At 40.6% G+C, this 13417-nt stretch overlaps 1 protein-coding gene across 1 annotated transcript in view; it reads left to right on the top strand.

Annotated features, from left to right (window-relative positions):
* Positions 1 to 13417, top strand: part of dnah5 (dynein, axonemal, heavy chain 5) — a 35200-nt gene that overhangs the window by 14361 nt on the left and 7422 nt on the right. Inside the window, exons 38-74 of the mRNA XM_025061498.1 lie at positions 3 to 179; positions 381 to 553; positions 665 to 735; positions 880 to 987; positions 1094 to 1281; positions 1503 to 1697; positions 1880 to 2014; positions 2183 to 2290; positions 2427 to 2580; positions 2974 to 3120; positions 3297 to 3538; positions 3747 to 3923; positions 4189 to 4393; positions 4485 to 4627; positions 4727 to 4861; positions 6383 to 6505; positions 6612 to 6825; positions 6964 to 7187; positions 7318 to 7516; positions 7607 to 7779; positions 7978 to 8108; positions 8299 to 8452; positions 8606 to 8873; positions 8984 to 9107; positions 9329 to 9436; positions 9560 to 9674; positions 9793 to 9969; positions 10120 to 10323; positions 10787 to 10924; positions 11081 to 11216; positions 11467 to 11648; positions 11795 to 11929; positions 12015 to 12170; positions 12244 to 12426; positions 12837 to 12941; positions 13025 to 13163; positions 13275 to 13384. Of these exons, the coding sequence (XP_024917266.1) occupies positions 3 to 179; positions 381 to 553; positions 665 to 735; positions 880 to 987; positions 1094 to 1281; positions 1503 to 1697; positions 1880 to 2014; positions 2183 to 2290; positions 2427 to 2580; positions 2974 to 3120; positions 3297 to 3538; positions 3747 to 3923; positions 4189 to 4393; positions 4485 to 4627; positions 4727 to 4861; positions 6383 to 6505; positions 6612 to 6825; positions 6964 to 7187; positions 7318 to 7516; positions 7607 to 7779; positions 7978 to 8108; positions 8299 to 8452; positions 8606 to 8873; positions 8984 to 9107; positions 9329 to 9436; positions 9560 to 9674; positions 9793 to 9969; positions 10120 to 10323; positions 10787 to 10924; positions 11081 to 11216; positions 11467 to 11648; positions 11795 to 11929; positions 12015 to 12170; positions 12244 to 12426; positions 12837 to 12941; positions 13025 to 13163; positions 13275 to 13384 (5856 nt within the window). The remainder of the gene's footprint in view (positions 1 to 2; positions 180 to 380; positions 554 to 664; positions 736 to 879; positions 988 to 1093; positions 1282 to 1502; positions 1698 to 1879; positions 2015 to 2182; positions 2291 to 2426; positions 2581 to 2973; positions 3121 to 3296; positions 3539 to 3746; positions 3924 to 4188; positions 4394 to 4484; positions 4628 to 4726; positions 4862 to 6382; positions 6506 to 6611; positions 6826 to 6963; positions 7188 to 7317; positions 7517 to 7606; positions 7780 to 7977; positions 8109 to 8298; positions 8453 to 8605; positions 8874 to 8983; positions 9108 to 9328; positions 9437 to 9559; positions 9675 to 9792; positions 9970 to 10119; positions 10324 to 10786; positions 10925 to 11080; positions 11217 to 11466; positions 11649 to 11794; positions 11930 to 12014; positions 12171 to 12243; positions 12427 to 12836; positions 12942 to 13024; positions 13164 to 13274; positions 13385 to 13417) is intronic.

The following is a 13417-nucleotide window of genomic DNA, read 5'->3' as shown; positions in this document are numbered from 1 at the left end:
AGGCTTTGACCAACGCCAGATACGATCGTCGCATTATGGCCAAAACCAACCAGTTCTTCCTGGACCTGCTCAACACACTAATTGACATGACCACGAGAGACCTGGGGTCTGTGGAGAGAACCAAGTATGAGACCCTCATCACCATCCACGTCCACCAGAGGGACATATTTGATGAACTGGTTAGTGTGCCACAAAAAAACTAAATAAGTATTTTGTCTTTCTAAACAGACAGCTGTAGTTCCCCTTCCTCTCCCGTAGGGGGCTATGCAAGCAGTTGAGTAGCAATGCCCTTTGGGTCGATTGCACAGATGCTAGTTTTTTGTGTAATGAAAACTCAGTTATTTTCGGGACATCTTTCTCCTCACCCTTCCTCTCTCCAGCATCGTCTGCACCTCAAAAGCCCAAACGATTTTGAGTGGCTGAAGCAGTGCCGTTTCTACTATAACGAGGATTCAGACAAAATGGTCATCAACATCACAGATGTGGGATTTGTTTATCAGAACGAGTTCCTGGGCTGCACTGAAAGGCTTGTGATCACGCCGTTGACTGACAGGTAAACACACCACTCACAGAAGTCACAACAAAACAACAAGTTGGTAAATACTGTATGTCTTCTGTTATGACTGGACACATTACTGACAAGAGTGTTTGTGTATTTATTTAGGTGCTACATCACTTTAGCTCAGGCTCTTGGTATGAGTATGGGTGGTGCCCCTGCTGGTCCAGCAGGAACAGGTTTGCTGAAAAATATATTTTTACATTCTACGACTAGTTTGTATAGAATTATTAGAATTAGAAGTATTTAAAAAATAACAAAGGCACAATTAGCTATATATAATTATAGATGATAGAATACGACTAATCTTTTTTTTTTATTAGGCAAGACTGAGACTGTAAAAGATATGGGTCGCTGTCTGGGCAAATATGTTGTGGTCTTCAACTGTTCAGACCAAATGGACTTCAGAGGACTGGGAAGAATATTCAAAGGTAAATGTTAAAAAAGCAAGTTTCATTATGTTCCTCCTGAAGAAGAACAAGAGAAAGCACAGGGTTTATAATCCTGTTTTCATCATTTCATTTCTTCCATTTCTAGGTCTTGCTCAGTCCGGATCGTGGGGTTGTTTTGATGAGTTCAATCGCATCGACCTCCCCGTTCTGTCGGTGGCCGCACAGCAAATTGCAACGGTTCTTACTTGCAAGAAAGAACGTCGGCAAAACTTTTTCTTCACTGATGGAGACAGTGTGAACATGAACCCCGAGTTTGGCATCTTCCTCACCATGGTCAGTGGCTCAGTGGTGTTATGTTGTTTGGTATTAAATATGTTAATTTTATTATTTCTATAAAGTAATATAGAAGTATAACTTTTTTAGTTTACAGTATATAAAATGCTAAATTTATGTTTTTGTCTAAAAAAAAAGGTGTTATATNATTATATTTATGAAACCAAGAGGATTTCATGTGCACCATTTTTAAAACCTTTATTCGTTTTCCCTGGATCTAGAACCCTGGTTATGCAGGTCGACAGGAGCTTCCTGAAAACCTAAAGATCAATTTCCGCTCCGTGGCCATGATCGTTCCTGACCGCCAAATCATTATTGGAGTCAAGATGGCAAGCTGTGGATTTATAGACTACATGGAACTGTCTCGCAAGTTCTTCACTCTTTACAAGCTGTGTGAGGAGCAACTCTCCAAACAGGTAAAAGATGAACGTCCTTGGCTGTGATATAAACACCAGGAAGATGACTATATCTCTTATTTTGAGGTTTGCCACGAAACATTTCACGATGCTAAGGACAAGATGATGCTGAAAATTGAATTCTAAACAGCTGTATTCCAAGGGCTCGGGGTTATCAAAGAAAGTTTAACTTTTTTGTCCAGGTTCACTATGACTTTGGACTGAGAAACATCCTGTCAGTGCTGCGGACTCTAGGAGCAGCCAAGAGATCCAACCCCAGTGACACGGAGTCCACCATTGTTATGAGGGTCCTCAGGGACATGAATCTTTCCAAACTGGTCAGTGTGGAAGAAATACAATCCTCAAAGTAACACTGCAAAGTGAAACGCACACTGACATCTACTATAAACTTGTTCAAGCGACAGAATGACAATGTCATCAATTGCATTTTGTTTTTTTAATGCAATGTATTTCTTTTTAAAATGGAATTATCTTGTTTTTTATAGATTGATGAAGATGAACCACTCTTCCTCAGCTTAATTGAAGACCTCTTTCCAGGAATCCAACTGAATAAAGTCGGATACCCTGAGCTGGAGGCTTACATCGACAAACAGGTGAGAGAGAACAATTTTAATGTCATTTTACATTAAAATTGTTCTTTGAAATATTACTCAACATTACGAGACTATGTTTAGTATTCATTTCCATTGCATCATACTCTTATAATTTATTTTGAAAAATGTACCTCAGATTGAGGAGGCTGGTCTGATCATTCACCCTCCCTGGAAAATGAAGATAATCCAGCTTTATGAGACTCAGATGGTCCGACACGGCATCATGGCCCTGGGACCCAGTGGATCTGGAAAGACAACGTGTATACACACTCTAATGAAAGCTTTGACAGGTAGGTATTTTTGAGTATCCTTGCATGTACAGTGACAGTGTCAATGTGATTTTTAGTATTATATAAACCCAAGAGTGACTTGGTAGACAGTCTAGTTTGGTCTAACTTTACAGATTAACAAGTAACGGAAAATGCACCAGACAAGTCAGTCATTAAAACACCTGAGAAATGTTTTTGCCTTTACAATTTAAGCCTTAAAGTAGACACAGCAGAATCATCTGGTCGACATATTATCATAAAACCACAGCAGAATTATCATCTGGTCGACATATTATCATAAAATTACCAGCTCATTAATGCAGTTTAATCTGTTAGTCTTGCTACTGTTTTTTAATGACATTTTCTGGGTCAGAAACATGATCCTATAAAACATTCTTTTTCTGTTTCAAACAGAGTGTGGTCAGCCTCACAGAGAAATGCGTATGAACCCCAAAGCCATTACAGCTCCTCAGATGTTTGGGCGTTTGGATGTGGCCACAAATGACTGGACCGATGGCATCTTCTCCACACTCTGGAGAAAAACATTGAAAGCCAAAAAAGGTCTGCCATGTTTCCTAGTTATGTTTTTATAATTTTGGTATTGGAAATAGGGATTTTTAAAATTAAAAATGACTTATAGATATTTAATTATTTCTTCGCTTTTTTGTATTTTTTCTTGGAATCACCAAGATTACAGTGTCATCTATATTATAAAGAAATATATTTTTCTTCTTCAGGGGAGCACATCTGGATAGTCTTGGATGGCCCAGTTGATGCCATTTGGATCGAGAACCTAAACTCAGTGTTGGATGACAACAAAACACTTACACTGGCCAATGGAGATCGTATACCGATGTCTCCCAACTGTAAGGTGGTTTTTGAGCCACATAATATCGACAACGCGTCTCCGGCCACTGTCTCACGCAACGGCATGGTATTCATGAGCTCCTCTGTGCTCAACTGGAGCCCCATACTGGAGGTGACTACCGCTTGGTGCAAATTGTTAGGAAAATGAATAATATTTTGGACTTCTGTGTGACGTGTCTAATAAAACTACTATTACTACTAGAAAATATAGCTAAATGGGCCAAGAGTAACAGTAGTGGACAATATCTAAGTTCCTACAACTGACCTTTTTCAAAATGCTCATGGATTCTTGACTCAGTTTTTGTGCTTGCTGCTCTCAGGGTTGGTTAAAGAAACGTTCTCCTCATGAGGCCGAAGTGCTGAGGGAGCTCTTTTCCTCCTCTTTCTCGGAACTCTACCAATTCACTGTGCAGTCCTTGGAGTCCAAGATGGACGTTCTGGAGGCATTTGTCATCATGCAGTGCATCAACATGCTGCAGGGACTCATACCAGTAAAGGTACGACTACAAAGAATACAATAAATAAAGAGACAATTCTGCAAGAATAGTTAATGGGTATTTCCCTCAAACCTGGAGATGCCATTAAAATGCTCTAGTAATTGTAAATGAAATGACTTATGGAGGTGGTTCACATCCTTTCCCGGACGCACCCCTTAGACAGAGTAAATAGAAGAAGATGAATAGATAATGGGTATTTCCCTCAAACCTGGAGATGTATTTTTAAAGTAATAAATAAAAACATAAATTATTTCTGCTTTACCAGGAGCAGTGTGGTGATTTGTCAAGGGAGCACCTAGAGTGCCTTTACGTCTTTGCTGTGATGTGGAGCATCGGAGCCTTACTTGAACAGGATGACAGAAGAAAACTGGAAACCTGGCTTCGAGGGAACAACAATATTCAACTAAATTTGCCAACTATTTCAAGTGGCAGCGAGGACATCATGTTTGACTACTATGTAACATCTGATGGTAGGTTAACACATGTAGTTTGATAGAAAAAAATCATCAAGTCTTAAAGTGCAATATCTGATGTGTTTCTACTGAATGTTCTGATTTCCAGGCCAATGGGTTCACTGGAACACCCAAGTGGATGAATATGTCTATCCATCTGAGATCACACCAGAGTACAGCTCCATTTTAGTTCCAAATGTGGACAACATTAGAACCGATTTTCTCATTCAGACCATAGCCAAGCAGGGCAAGGTACGTTAACGTGTCCGTATATGAGCTCTGTGTGCAGTATTTTATACACCTAAAACAACATTACTTTCTCACTGGTTGAAAACATCCTCATCTTTTTAGGCTGTGTTGCTGATTGGGGAGCAAGGAACGGCCAAAACTGTGATCATCAAGAGCTACATGTCAAAATACAACCCTGAGATTCATGTGGGCAAGAGCGTCAACTTCTCATCTGCTACAACACCATTAATGTTCCAGGTACAATAACTCAGCATTGATCAATTGATCAATTTGATCATCATTACTGTTCATAATCTATCAGTATTTTCAAATGAGTATTGTCTTGTGAACCAGTTGCCAACATAAGTGTTGATGTATCAGAGTCAGTGTCTGAGGTAAGGGGTGTCTTATCAAATTTATTATATGACGTAAATGTTACCTGACAACCATCTTTAAACAATAGTACATTCTATTCTCGTAATTTATGGTAATTTGACCAATTAATTACATGTCTAAGTTACTCAATTAGCTCAATAGAATACTGGTCGTCTTCACGCAGACGCAGCAGCAAAGTGGACGTGGAGAATTATTTTCCTTAAAATATGATATTTTTAGTATTGTCGTAATAAAACATAACTGGCAACACTGACACATACATACACGTACAATATACACAGAAAATATATAACAGACAAAAGAACATGTTCAGAATTAAATAAAAATACTCAAATAAAGATAAGAAAAAGTAGTTCAGTACAGTAAAGCCAAGGCCGACATTTTGATAATGAAAAGCTGATCTTACCTTTTTAATTATATTAACCGGTGAGTCTTGGTTTTGAACTTGTTGCTGTCCAGAGTGATGACACCAGGCATTGTTCAAACTCAGTTACCGGTGATTGTGACGGATCCACACCGAACATCACAGCCTTCGTGTAAAAAAAATTGTAAAAAATCCACAATACCAGCGAAGTCAATATTGGACCAGTGAGTGTTGCCGCCAATGGTCGCCGCTCACTCTTCGTCGTCAGCAGCCGTTACAGTCTACTTTGCCTCCTCTCTAAAGTTGGTAGAAGCGCCTAATTTTACCCCCTAATGTCTATCGTCCATATTTATCTTTGATTTGTTTATTTTACCAAAATGCGCCGAGGCGCGCAAATTTGACGTAAAGACGACACTTACACCTGGCCAGGCTATTGGTCAAGTATGTGACCAATCATACTCTATTGTACGATCAGTATCCAAGCGATAGCATTTTTTTTAATCTCTTTGCGTATTTTAGTTTTATTACAATTCAACAATTATGTTGTTAATCATTCTGTAAAGTACAAATTATGGCATATCGGTGGATTTTAGGAGAGGACACTGAAAGGTAGAGTTACTATATGTCCCAACCAGTACAATGTGGAAATACGAGCTTTACGGTATGATGATACTTAGTGGTTTCAGATATCGATTAGTCAATATTGAAATAAATAAATTCATAAATGAACACACACAATTGTATCTATATCTATGTTAGGCTGTGAATAATTATTGTGTTATAAGTTTATTTATTACTATAACACGGCGGTTTGATACGGCGGAAGGTGAACCTGGCGTTATTTGACGATCTCATCGTTGACAGGACAGCCGGCACTACTTTCCTCATTTTTTTTTTTCAAATTCAAACATACTAGAATGCCATTTAAGGACCAAAAACACTTATATGCATTGTTGTAATGTCATTAGCGCTTTTATTATGATACTATCTTTCTATTTTACTCCTGTTTTCTCTCTCAGAAAACCGTGGAAAGCTATATGGATAAGAGGATGGGAACAACATATGGACCTCCAGCTAGAAAGAAAATGTCGATTTTTATAGATGATATCAACATGCCAGTCATCAACGAGTGGGGAGACCAGGTTTGGGATAATTTAATTTCACTCACTACATGTAGATTTAGTTTTTTTTACAACCCAGAAATTTAATAAACATACGATGTTGGAGTTTATTTGCCCTGTGTTCTAGGTGACTAATGAGATTGTACGACAGCTAATGGAGCAGAACGGCTTCTTCAATCTGGAGAAACCAGGAGAGTTCACCAATATTGTGGATGTTCAGTTTCTGGCAGCTATGATCCATCCAGGCGGAGGGCGTAACGACATCCCACAGAGGCTGAAAAGACAGTTCTCCATCTTTAACTGTACTCTGCCTTCCAATTCTTCCATAGACAAAATATTTGGTGGGTAAAATGGGAAAAACCCTGCAGTAATAGATATAAAACAAATACTACTAGTCCTGCGTAAAATCCACACCACCAATAATAAAAACTATGTCAATCAATCACTGTCATGCCTGTAACTGAACACCTTCAACACAGGTGTGATTGGTGAGGGCCACTTCTGCTCTCACCGTGGTTTTACCGAGGAGGTTCAGAGCATGGTGTCCCAGCTCGTGGGTCTGACCCGCCGTTTCTGGCAGCTGACCAAAGTCAAGATGCTTCCAACTCCTGCCAAGTTCCATTACACCTTCAACCTGAGGGATCTGTCCAGGATCTGGCAAGGAATGCTGAACACTAATGCAGAGGTTGTCAACTGTGTTTCGGTGAGCAAAAAAAAAAAAATCTCTTAATGATGATGAACCATCAGTAATATGTCAGTGCTTTAACATGATTACACTGTAATTGTTCAATCAGTGCACATTAACATGAGAAAATGATTCTGACTTTCATTAGGTTTTGTTAGTGTTGTGGAAACACGAGTGCAAACGTGTGATAGCTGACAGATTTACCATGCTGGAGGACGTGGAGTGGTTTGATCAGTCTTTGGCGAAGCTGGTGGAGGAGGAGTTTGGTGAGGAGTACATGAACATGGTGGACATTGGCGTAGACAGATACTTTGTCGACTTCCTACGAGATGCGCCTGAAGCTACAGGTATGAAACAGTCAGGAGTGACACTGTTCATATTAATAAAAAATAATACAGAATTTGATGACACTGATGTTCAACGTTCTTTCTAAATAGGGGACGAGCCAGAAGATACAGACTTTGATCTGCCAAAGGTTTACGAGCCCATCGAGACCTTTGAGAGTTTGAAAGGTCGCTTGAATATGTTCCTGAGCCATTACAACGAAAGCATCAGGGGAACTGGCATGGACATGGTCTTCTTTCAGGATGCCATGATACATCTAGTAAAGGTAAAGACAATCCTACTGAACTTCAGACATAAAAGAAAACACAAATATATATAAACTAGGGTTGAAAGTCAAGTCAAAAAGTCAGAGGACAAATTCAAAAATTCAACTATTCTGACTATTGATTCTTTACTATTGTTGTATATTGTTCATTATACTGAGAGGGTTTTACCATAAACTAAAAAGAATTTTTTTTTTTAGGTGTCACGGATTATTCGGACACCTGGCGGTAACGCATTATTGGTGGGTGTTGGAGGCTCAGGCAAACAGAGTCTGACCAGACTGGCCTCCTTCATCGCTGGATACGAGATCTTTCAGATCACGCTGACACGGTAACGGCGCACAACAGTTGATATAAACGCGTACAATTTAACATTATGGATAATCATTAGTTATTAGGAAACTTGATACCTGACTAAATATCATGTTTTTAACCACAATTTATGATTGAAAACCGTGTGATTTCTTGACAGCTCCTACAACACAGGTTTTAACCACAATTTATGATTGATTTCTTGACAGCTCCTACAACACAGCTAACCTGATGGATGACTTGAAGGGTTTGTACAGAACAGCTGGTCTGCAGGGGAAAGGCGTCAGCTTCATCTTTACTGACAACGAAATCAAAGACGAGTCCTTCCTGGAGTACTTGAACAATGTCCTGTCGTCCGGAGAGGTCGGGAGTGCACGTGTGCTATAACAGCAAAATACGCACAGTTACCACTCCACTGTTAACAGACGGGACATCCTGAGTGTTTTCTTGGGATGTCCTGATTATTGTTGTGGACATTATAAAATTCTTGTGCGTACCTTGTGTTCCTTTCCTCAGGTTTCAAACCTGTTTGCCCGTGATGAGATGGATGACATCCTCAGCAGTCTCATCCCTGTAATGAAGCGAGAGTTTACCAAAAGACCCCCCACCAATGAAAACCTCTATGACTACTTCATGTCACGGGTTCGACAAAACCTGCACGTCGTTCTCTGCTTTTCACCTGTGGGAGAGAAGTTCCACAACCGTGCCTTAAAGTTTCCAGCACTGATATCCGGTTGTACCATGGACTGGTTCAGCCGGTGGCCAAAGGACGCCCTGGTGGCCGGTAGGTTGAATTGCAGTATAAATTGTGCTGATCCCAGCAGATGATATTTCTTTACATTATATTTATTACATAATTACATTATAATTATTTACCATTTTCATGTTCTTTAGTTTCCGAGCACTTCCTGTCAGTCTTTAACATTGACTGCTCATCTCAAGTCAAGACCGAGGTCGTCCAGTGCATGGGATCCTTCCATGATGGTGTGGCAGAGACATGTGTGGACTACTTCCAAAGGTGAGGAATTATTGGTCGATCTGAAAGTAAAAAAAGAAACTGAAGAAACTGTGTTACATTTATCTGTTACTTACAATGTCATGTGATTATCTTTTAGATATCGTCGTGGTCAATCTGAAAGTAAAAGAAAAAGAAACGTGAGAAGAAAAAGTGTTACATTTATCTGTTACTTTTATCCGGGATGAAGAACTGGGGGCCAACGTCATGTGATTATCTTTTAGATATCGTCGCTCCACCCACGTCACACCAAAGTCCTACTTGGCCTTCATCCAAGGCTACAAGACCATCTACAAGGAGAAGCGTGCTGAAGTACAAACACTGGCTAACAGGTCAATGTAGTCCATGTAAAATTATGGGTTTTTTTCTTTCATGGATCTCTGTACTCATTCAGACAGTAATGGAATCACAAAGTGCTGGAACTGGAAAAATTGATTGTATTTTTTCCCCATTAGGATGAAAACTGGTCTCCAGAAGCTGAAGGAAGCATCCGAGTCTGTAGTCGCACTTAGTGCCGAACTGGAAGTCAAAGAGAAGGAGCTGCTGGTGGCCAATGAAAAGGCTGATATGGTGGGTTATAGGTTACAGGTTTTCATTATCGGAGGAAAAACCGATAATGATATTATCGGACATCCCTACTAATTATCAAAATCAAAGTTTAGATCCACGTTTCCTCTCCTCACTCCAGGTGCTGAAGGAGGTGATAGTAAAAGCCCAGGCAGCAGAGAAAGTGAAGCTGGAAGTTCAGAAAGTCAAGGACAAGGCCCAGGCTCTTGTTGACAGCATCTCTGCAGACAAGGCCATCGCCGAGAGGAAACTGGAAGCAGCGCGTCCGGCTCTCGCAGACGCAGAGGCTGCATTACAGGTCTGAAAAATATAATCCTTGTTTTTTTTCTCTACCTCCACTTTGATCCATACAATTAAACACAAGAGCTTAGAGACCTTTGGTATTGTTATTAGAAAATCCAAGAACAGTACGCAGCGTAAACCTGTCTCTTTGTCCCGTCTCACACAGACAATCAAACCGTCCGACATCTCCACCGTGCGGAAACTCAGCCGCCCCCCTCACCTCGTCATGCGGATCATGGACTGTGTGCTGCTGCTCCTGCAAAAGAAAATCAACCCAGTGGAGATCGACCCAGAGAAGAACTGCATCATGCCGTCCTGGCAGGAGTCACAGAAGCTCATGACCTCTGGGAATCTCCTGGGCAGTCTGCAGGTCACTAACTATATTTGTCTGAGGGCCTGAATTTTTCTGCACTGACACATTGGGCCATCGGTCAAACAAAACCGATACCGATATAGACCTAGTAGCATTTATTTATTTATCTGTACAAACCACTGTATGAGTATATAGAGATTAATTAAATGAGCTGCAATGCTGCCATCTAGTGACTTTTACTATAATATACAGGCATGTATCCCCAAAACTATTTTTAGGACAAATCATTTTGTTAAACCCAGGCATTGCATTATCAGGTTTTCATTATCGAAGAAAAAAACAATAACGATTCTTACAGATATTACATAATATGCTAATATCAGGCCGATAATATCTGTTGGTCGATATTATCAGACAACCCTAACAAAAACATATTAGAGTGGCCCAAATGTGTTTCCTTAAATTTATAAATGTATGTGATTGTTCACCGTCCTGCGCTCTGCTTCTCTAAATCTTTTAGGCTAACCTGGTGGTGCAGGAGGACCGTCTGGCTAAAGCTAACGTGTACCTTCAGAAAGCTCAGGCCGAGCTGGACGTGAAGCAGGCAGAGCTGGACGCAGTGCAGGCCGACTATGACAAGGTTCTAATAAAAAAACAGGTCAGTGGTTTTACTTCACCTTAGTGACAGCAGACGACAACATATATTTATGTAAACTTTTTTTAACTCAAATGATTGTTTATCTGACTGGAGATTTTTACTGGCGGCTGTACAGTGACTGTGACTGACTGTGAAATCTGCCCACTTTCCCATCAGACACTGCAAGATGACGCCGAGCGCTGCAGACACAAAATGCAGACAGCGTCCAGTCTCATCAGTGGTCTCGCCGGAGAGAAGGAGAGATGGACGAAGCAGAGCAAGGAGTTTGCTGCTCAAACCAAACGTCTCGTTGGTGGGTTTACGAAGCAGACACGTCACGTTTCTGCCAAATTTTACAACTTTCTGTTGGATTAATTTCCGTTTATAGCACGCTTAGCTTTAAGCTTTGACAGTATTACTTTATTACTTTACTTTATTACTTCGTCACTAATTTTAGCCCATATTCAAAATCATTTATTTGCTGATGAAATTCAACAGCAGTTCTTTCATGTTCTCCTTTAAAGGCGACGTTCTTCTAGCCATTTTCTTGTTTTCCTTTAAAGGCGACGTTCTTCTAGCCACGGCTTTCCTCTCGTACTCCGGTCCATTTAATCAACAGTTTAGAAACAACTTACTGAGTGACTGGCAGCAGGAGCTGCAGCAGAGATGCATCCCATTCTGCAATAATCTGAATTTGATTGAGCTGCTCATCGATGCCCCGACTGTCAGCGAGTGGAACCTGCAGGTCAGTGTTAATAATGGTCAGAATTCCAGCACTTAGACACCATAACACCATATGGAGAAAACCATTACCAACCCTGACTTATTTTGTTGTCATGAATATTTATTGTATATCTACACATGTGTACTGATTGTTCTTTCTACTTACAGGGTCTGCCGAGTGATGACCTGTCCATTCAAAATGGCATCATTGTGACCAAAGCCACGAGGTTTCCTCTCCTCATTGACCCACAGATGCAGGGAAAAATCTGGATCAAGAACAAGGAAGCCAGGAATCAGCTGCAGGTTTGACATCGTATATTTTCTTACCTAACAATAAACATTTCAATTTCAGTCAGGTTTAAATCCATCGACCTTTTCTCCATCACAGATCACTTCAATGAACCACAGGTACTTCAGGAACCACTTGGAGGACAGCTTGTCTCTTGGACGTCCACTCTTGATTGAAGACATAGGGGAGGAACTGGACCCGGCCCTTGACAACATCCTTGAAAAAAACTTCATTAAAACGGGATCAACTTACAAGGTTCTGCAGGCTGAAATTAGCCAAAAAACCGTAGCTAATTTCCTAATAACAGTAAATACTTGTCCTACTGCAGGTGAAAGTGGGCGACAAGGAAGTGGACGTGATGAAGGGTTTCAGGCTCTATGTGACCACCAAGCTGCCCAACCCAGCTTACACCCCCGAAATCAGCGCTCGAACCTCCATCATCGACTTCACCGTCACCATGAGAGGACTGGAGGACCAGCTGCTGGGCCGAGTCATCCTCACTGAAAAACAGGTCAGAATGTCAAGGGTTTGTTTATTGTATTGGTTTCTGGCCACAGGTTTAGGTGACATTTAGTCCTAACAACAAGACAAAACATCAGCTCTACAGTCCTGGCCCTGTACTATAAATTAGCATTAATTTATGTGACAATAAGACACTAACTTATAGGGATGGATATCCCCAGGTACCTCTGGATACAATACAATATTTTGGTCATGATCGCAATAATATTACAATACAGCAAATCTGCGATAATCGATATGTCAATGCATTGCAATAAATTTCATCCTCGATGCATCATGACGTCTGTGTCACCGTTGACAGTCATAATTTATCGACTGCACTGAATCCATTTAATTACAAAATATTGACAATGTTTTCTCCTTCAGACTTTAATGACATGTTAACTGTAATTTAACCAGGAACTGGAGAAAAAAAGGACGGACCTCATGGAGGACGTGATTCTCAACAAGAGGAAGATGAAAGAGTTGGAAGACAGCCTTTTCTACCGCCTGACCAGCACACAGGCAAGAATCTGAAACTCTGTTTGGGACTAAGTGAGGACTGCGGAAAATGTTTGTCATGTTTTTTTTTTGTTTTTTTTCCCCAGGGTTCGTTGGTGGATGATGAAAGTCTGATTCTTGTCCTAAGCAACACCAAAAACACAGCTGAAGAGGTCACGCAGAAACTACAGATCGCTGCAGAGACAGAAATCCAGATAAATGCTGCCAGAGAGGAGTACAGACCTGGTAGGAGCACAGCATCAAAATACTGCTGTGACTGCGAATCAGAAACACTGTCCAAAGATAGAAAAAAAAAAATTCACTAAACCTGCATTAACAGTTGTCTTTTTCTTTCAGTGGCCACCAGGGGCAGCATCTTGTACTTTTTGATCACTGAGATGAGCATGGTGAACGTCATGTACCAGACCTCTCTCAGACAGTTTCTGGGACTTTTCGACCTGTCTCTGGTCAGGTGAGGAATCTGAGCGTAATATTTTTTT

Source organism: Cynoglossus semilaevis, chromosome 13, assembly GCF_000523025.1.
Source record: "Cynoglossus semilaevis isolate Cse_v1.0 chromosome 13, Cse_v1.0, whole genome shotgun sequence".
Taxonomy (NCBI): domain Eukaryota; kingdom Metazoa; phylum Chordata; class Actinopteri; order Pleuronectiformes; family Cynoglossidae; genus Cynoglossus; species Cynoglossus semilaevis.
Note: the sequence above shows the minus strand (reverse complement) of the source record. Positions and strands in the feature narration are given on the sequence as shown.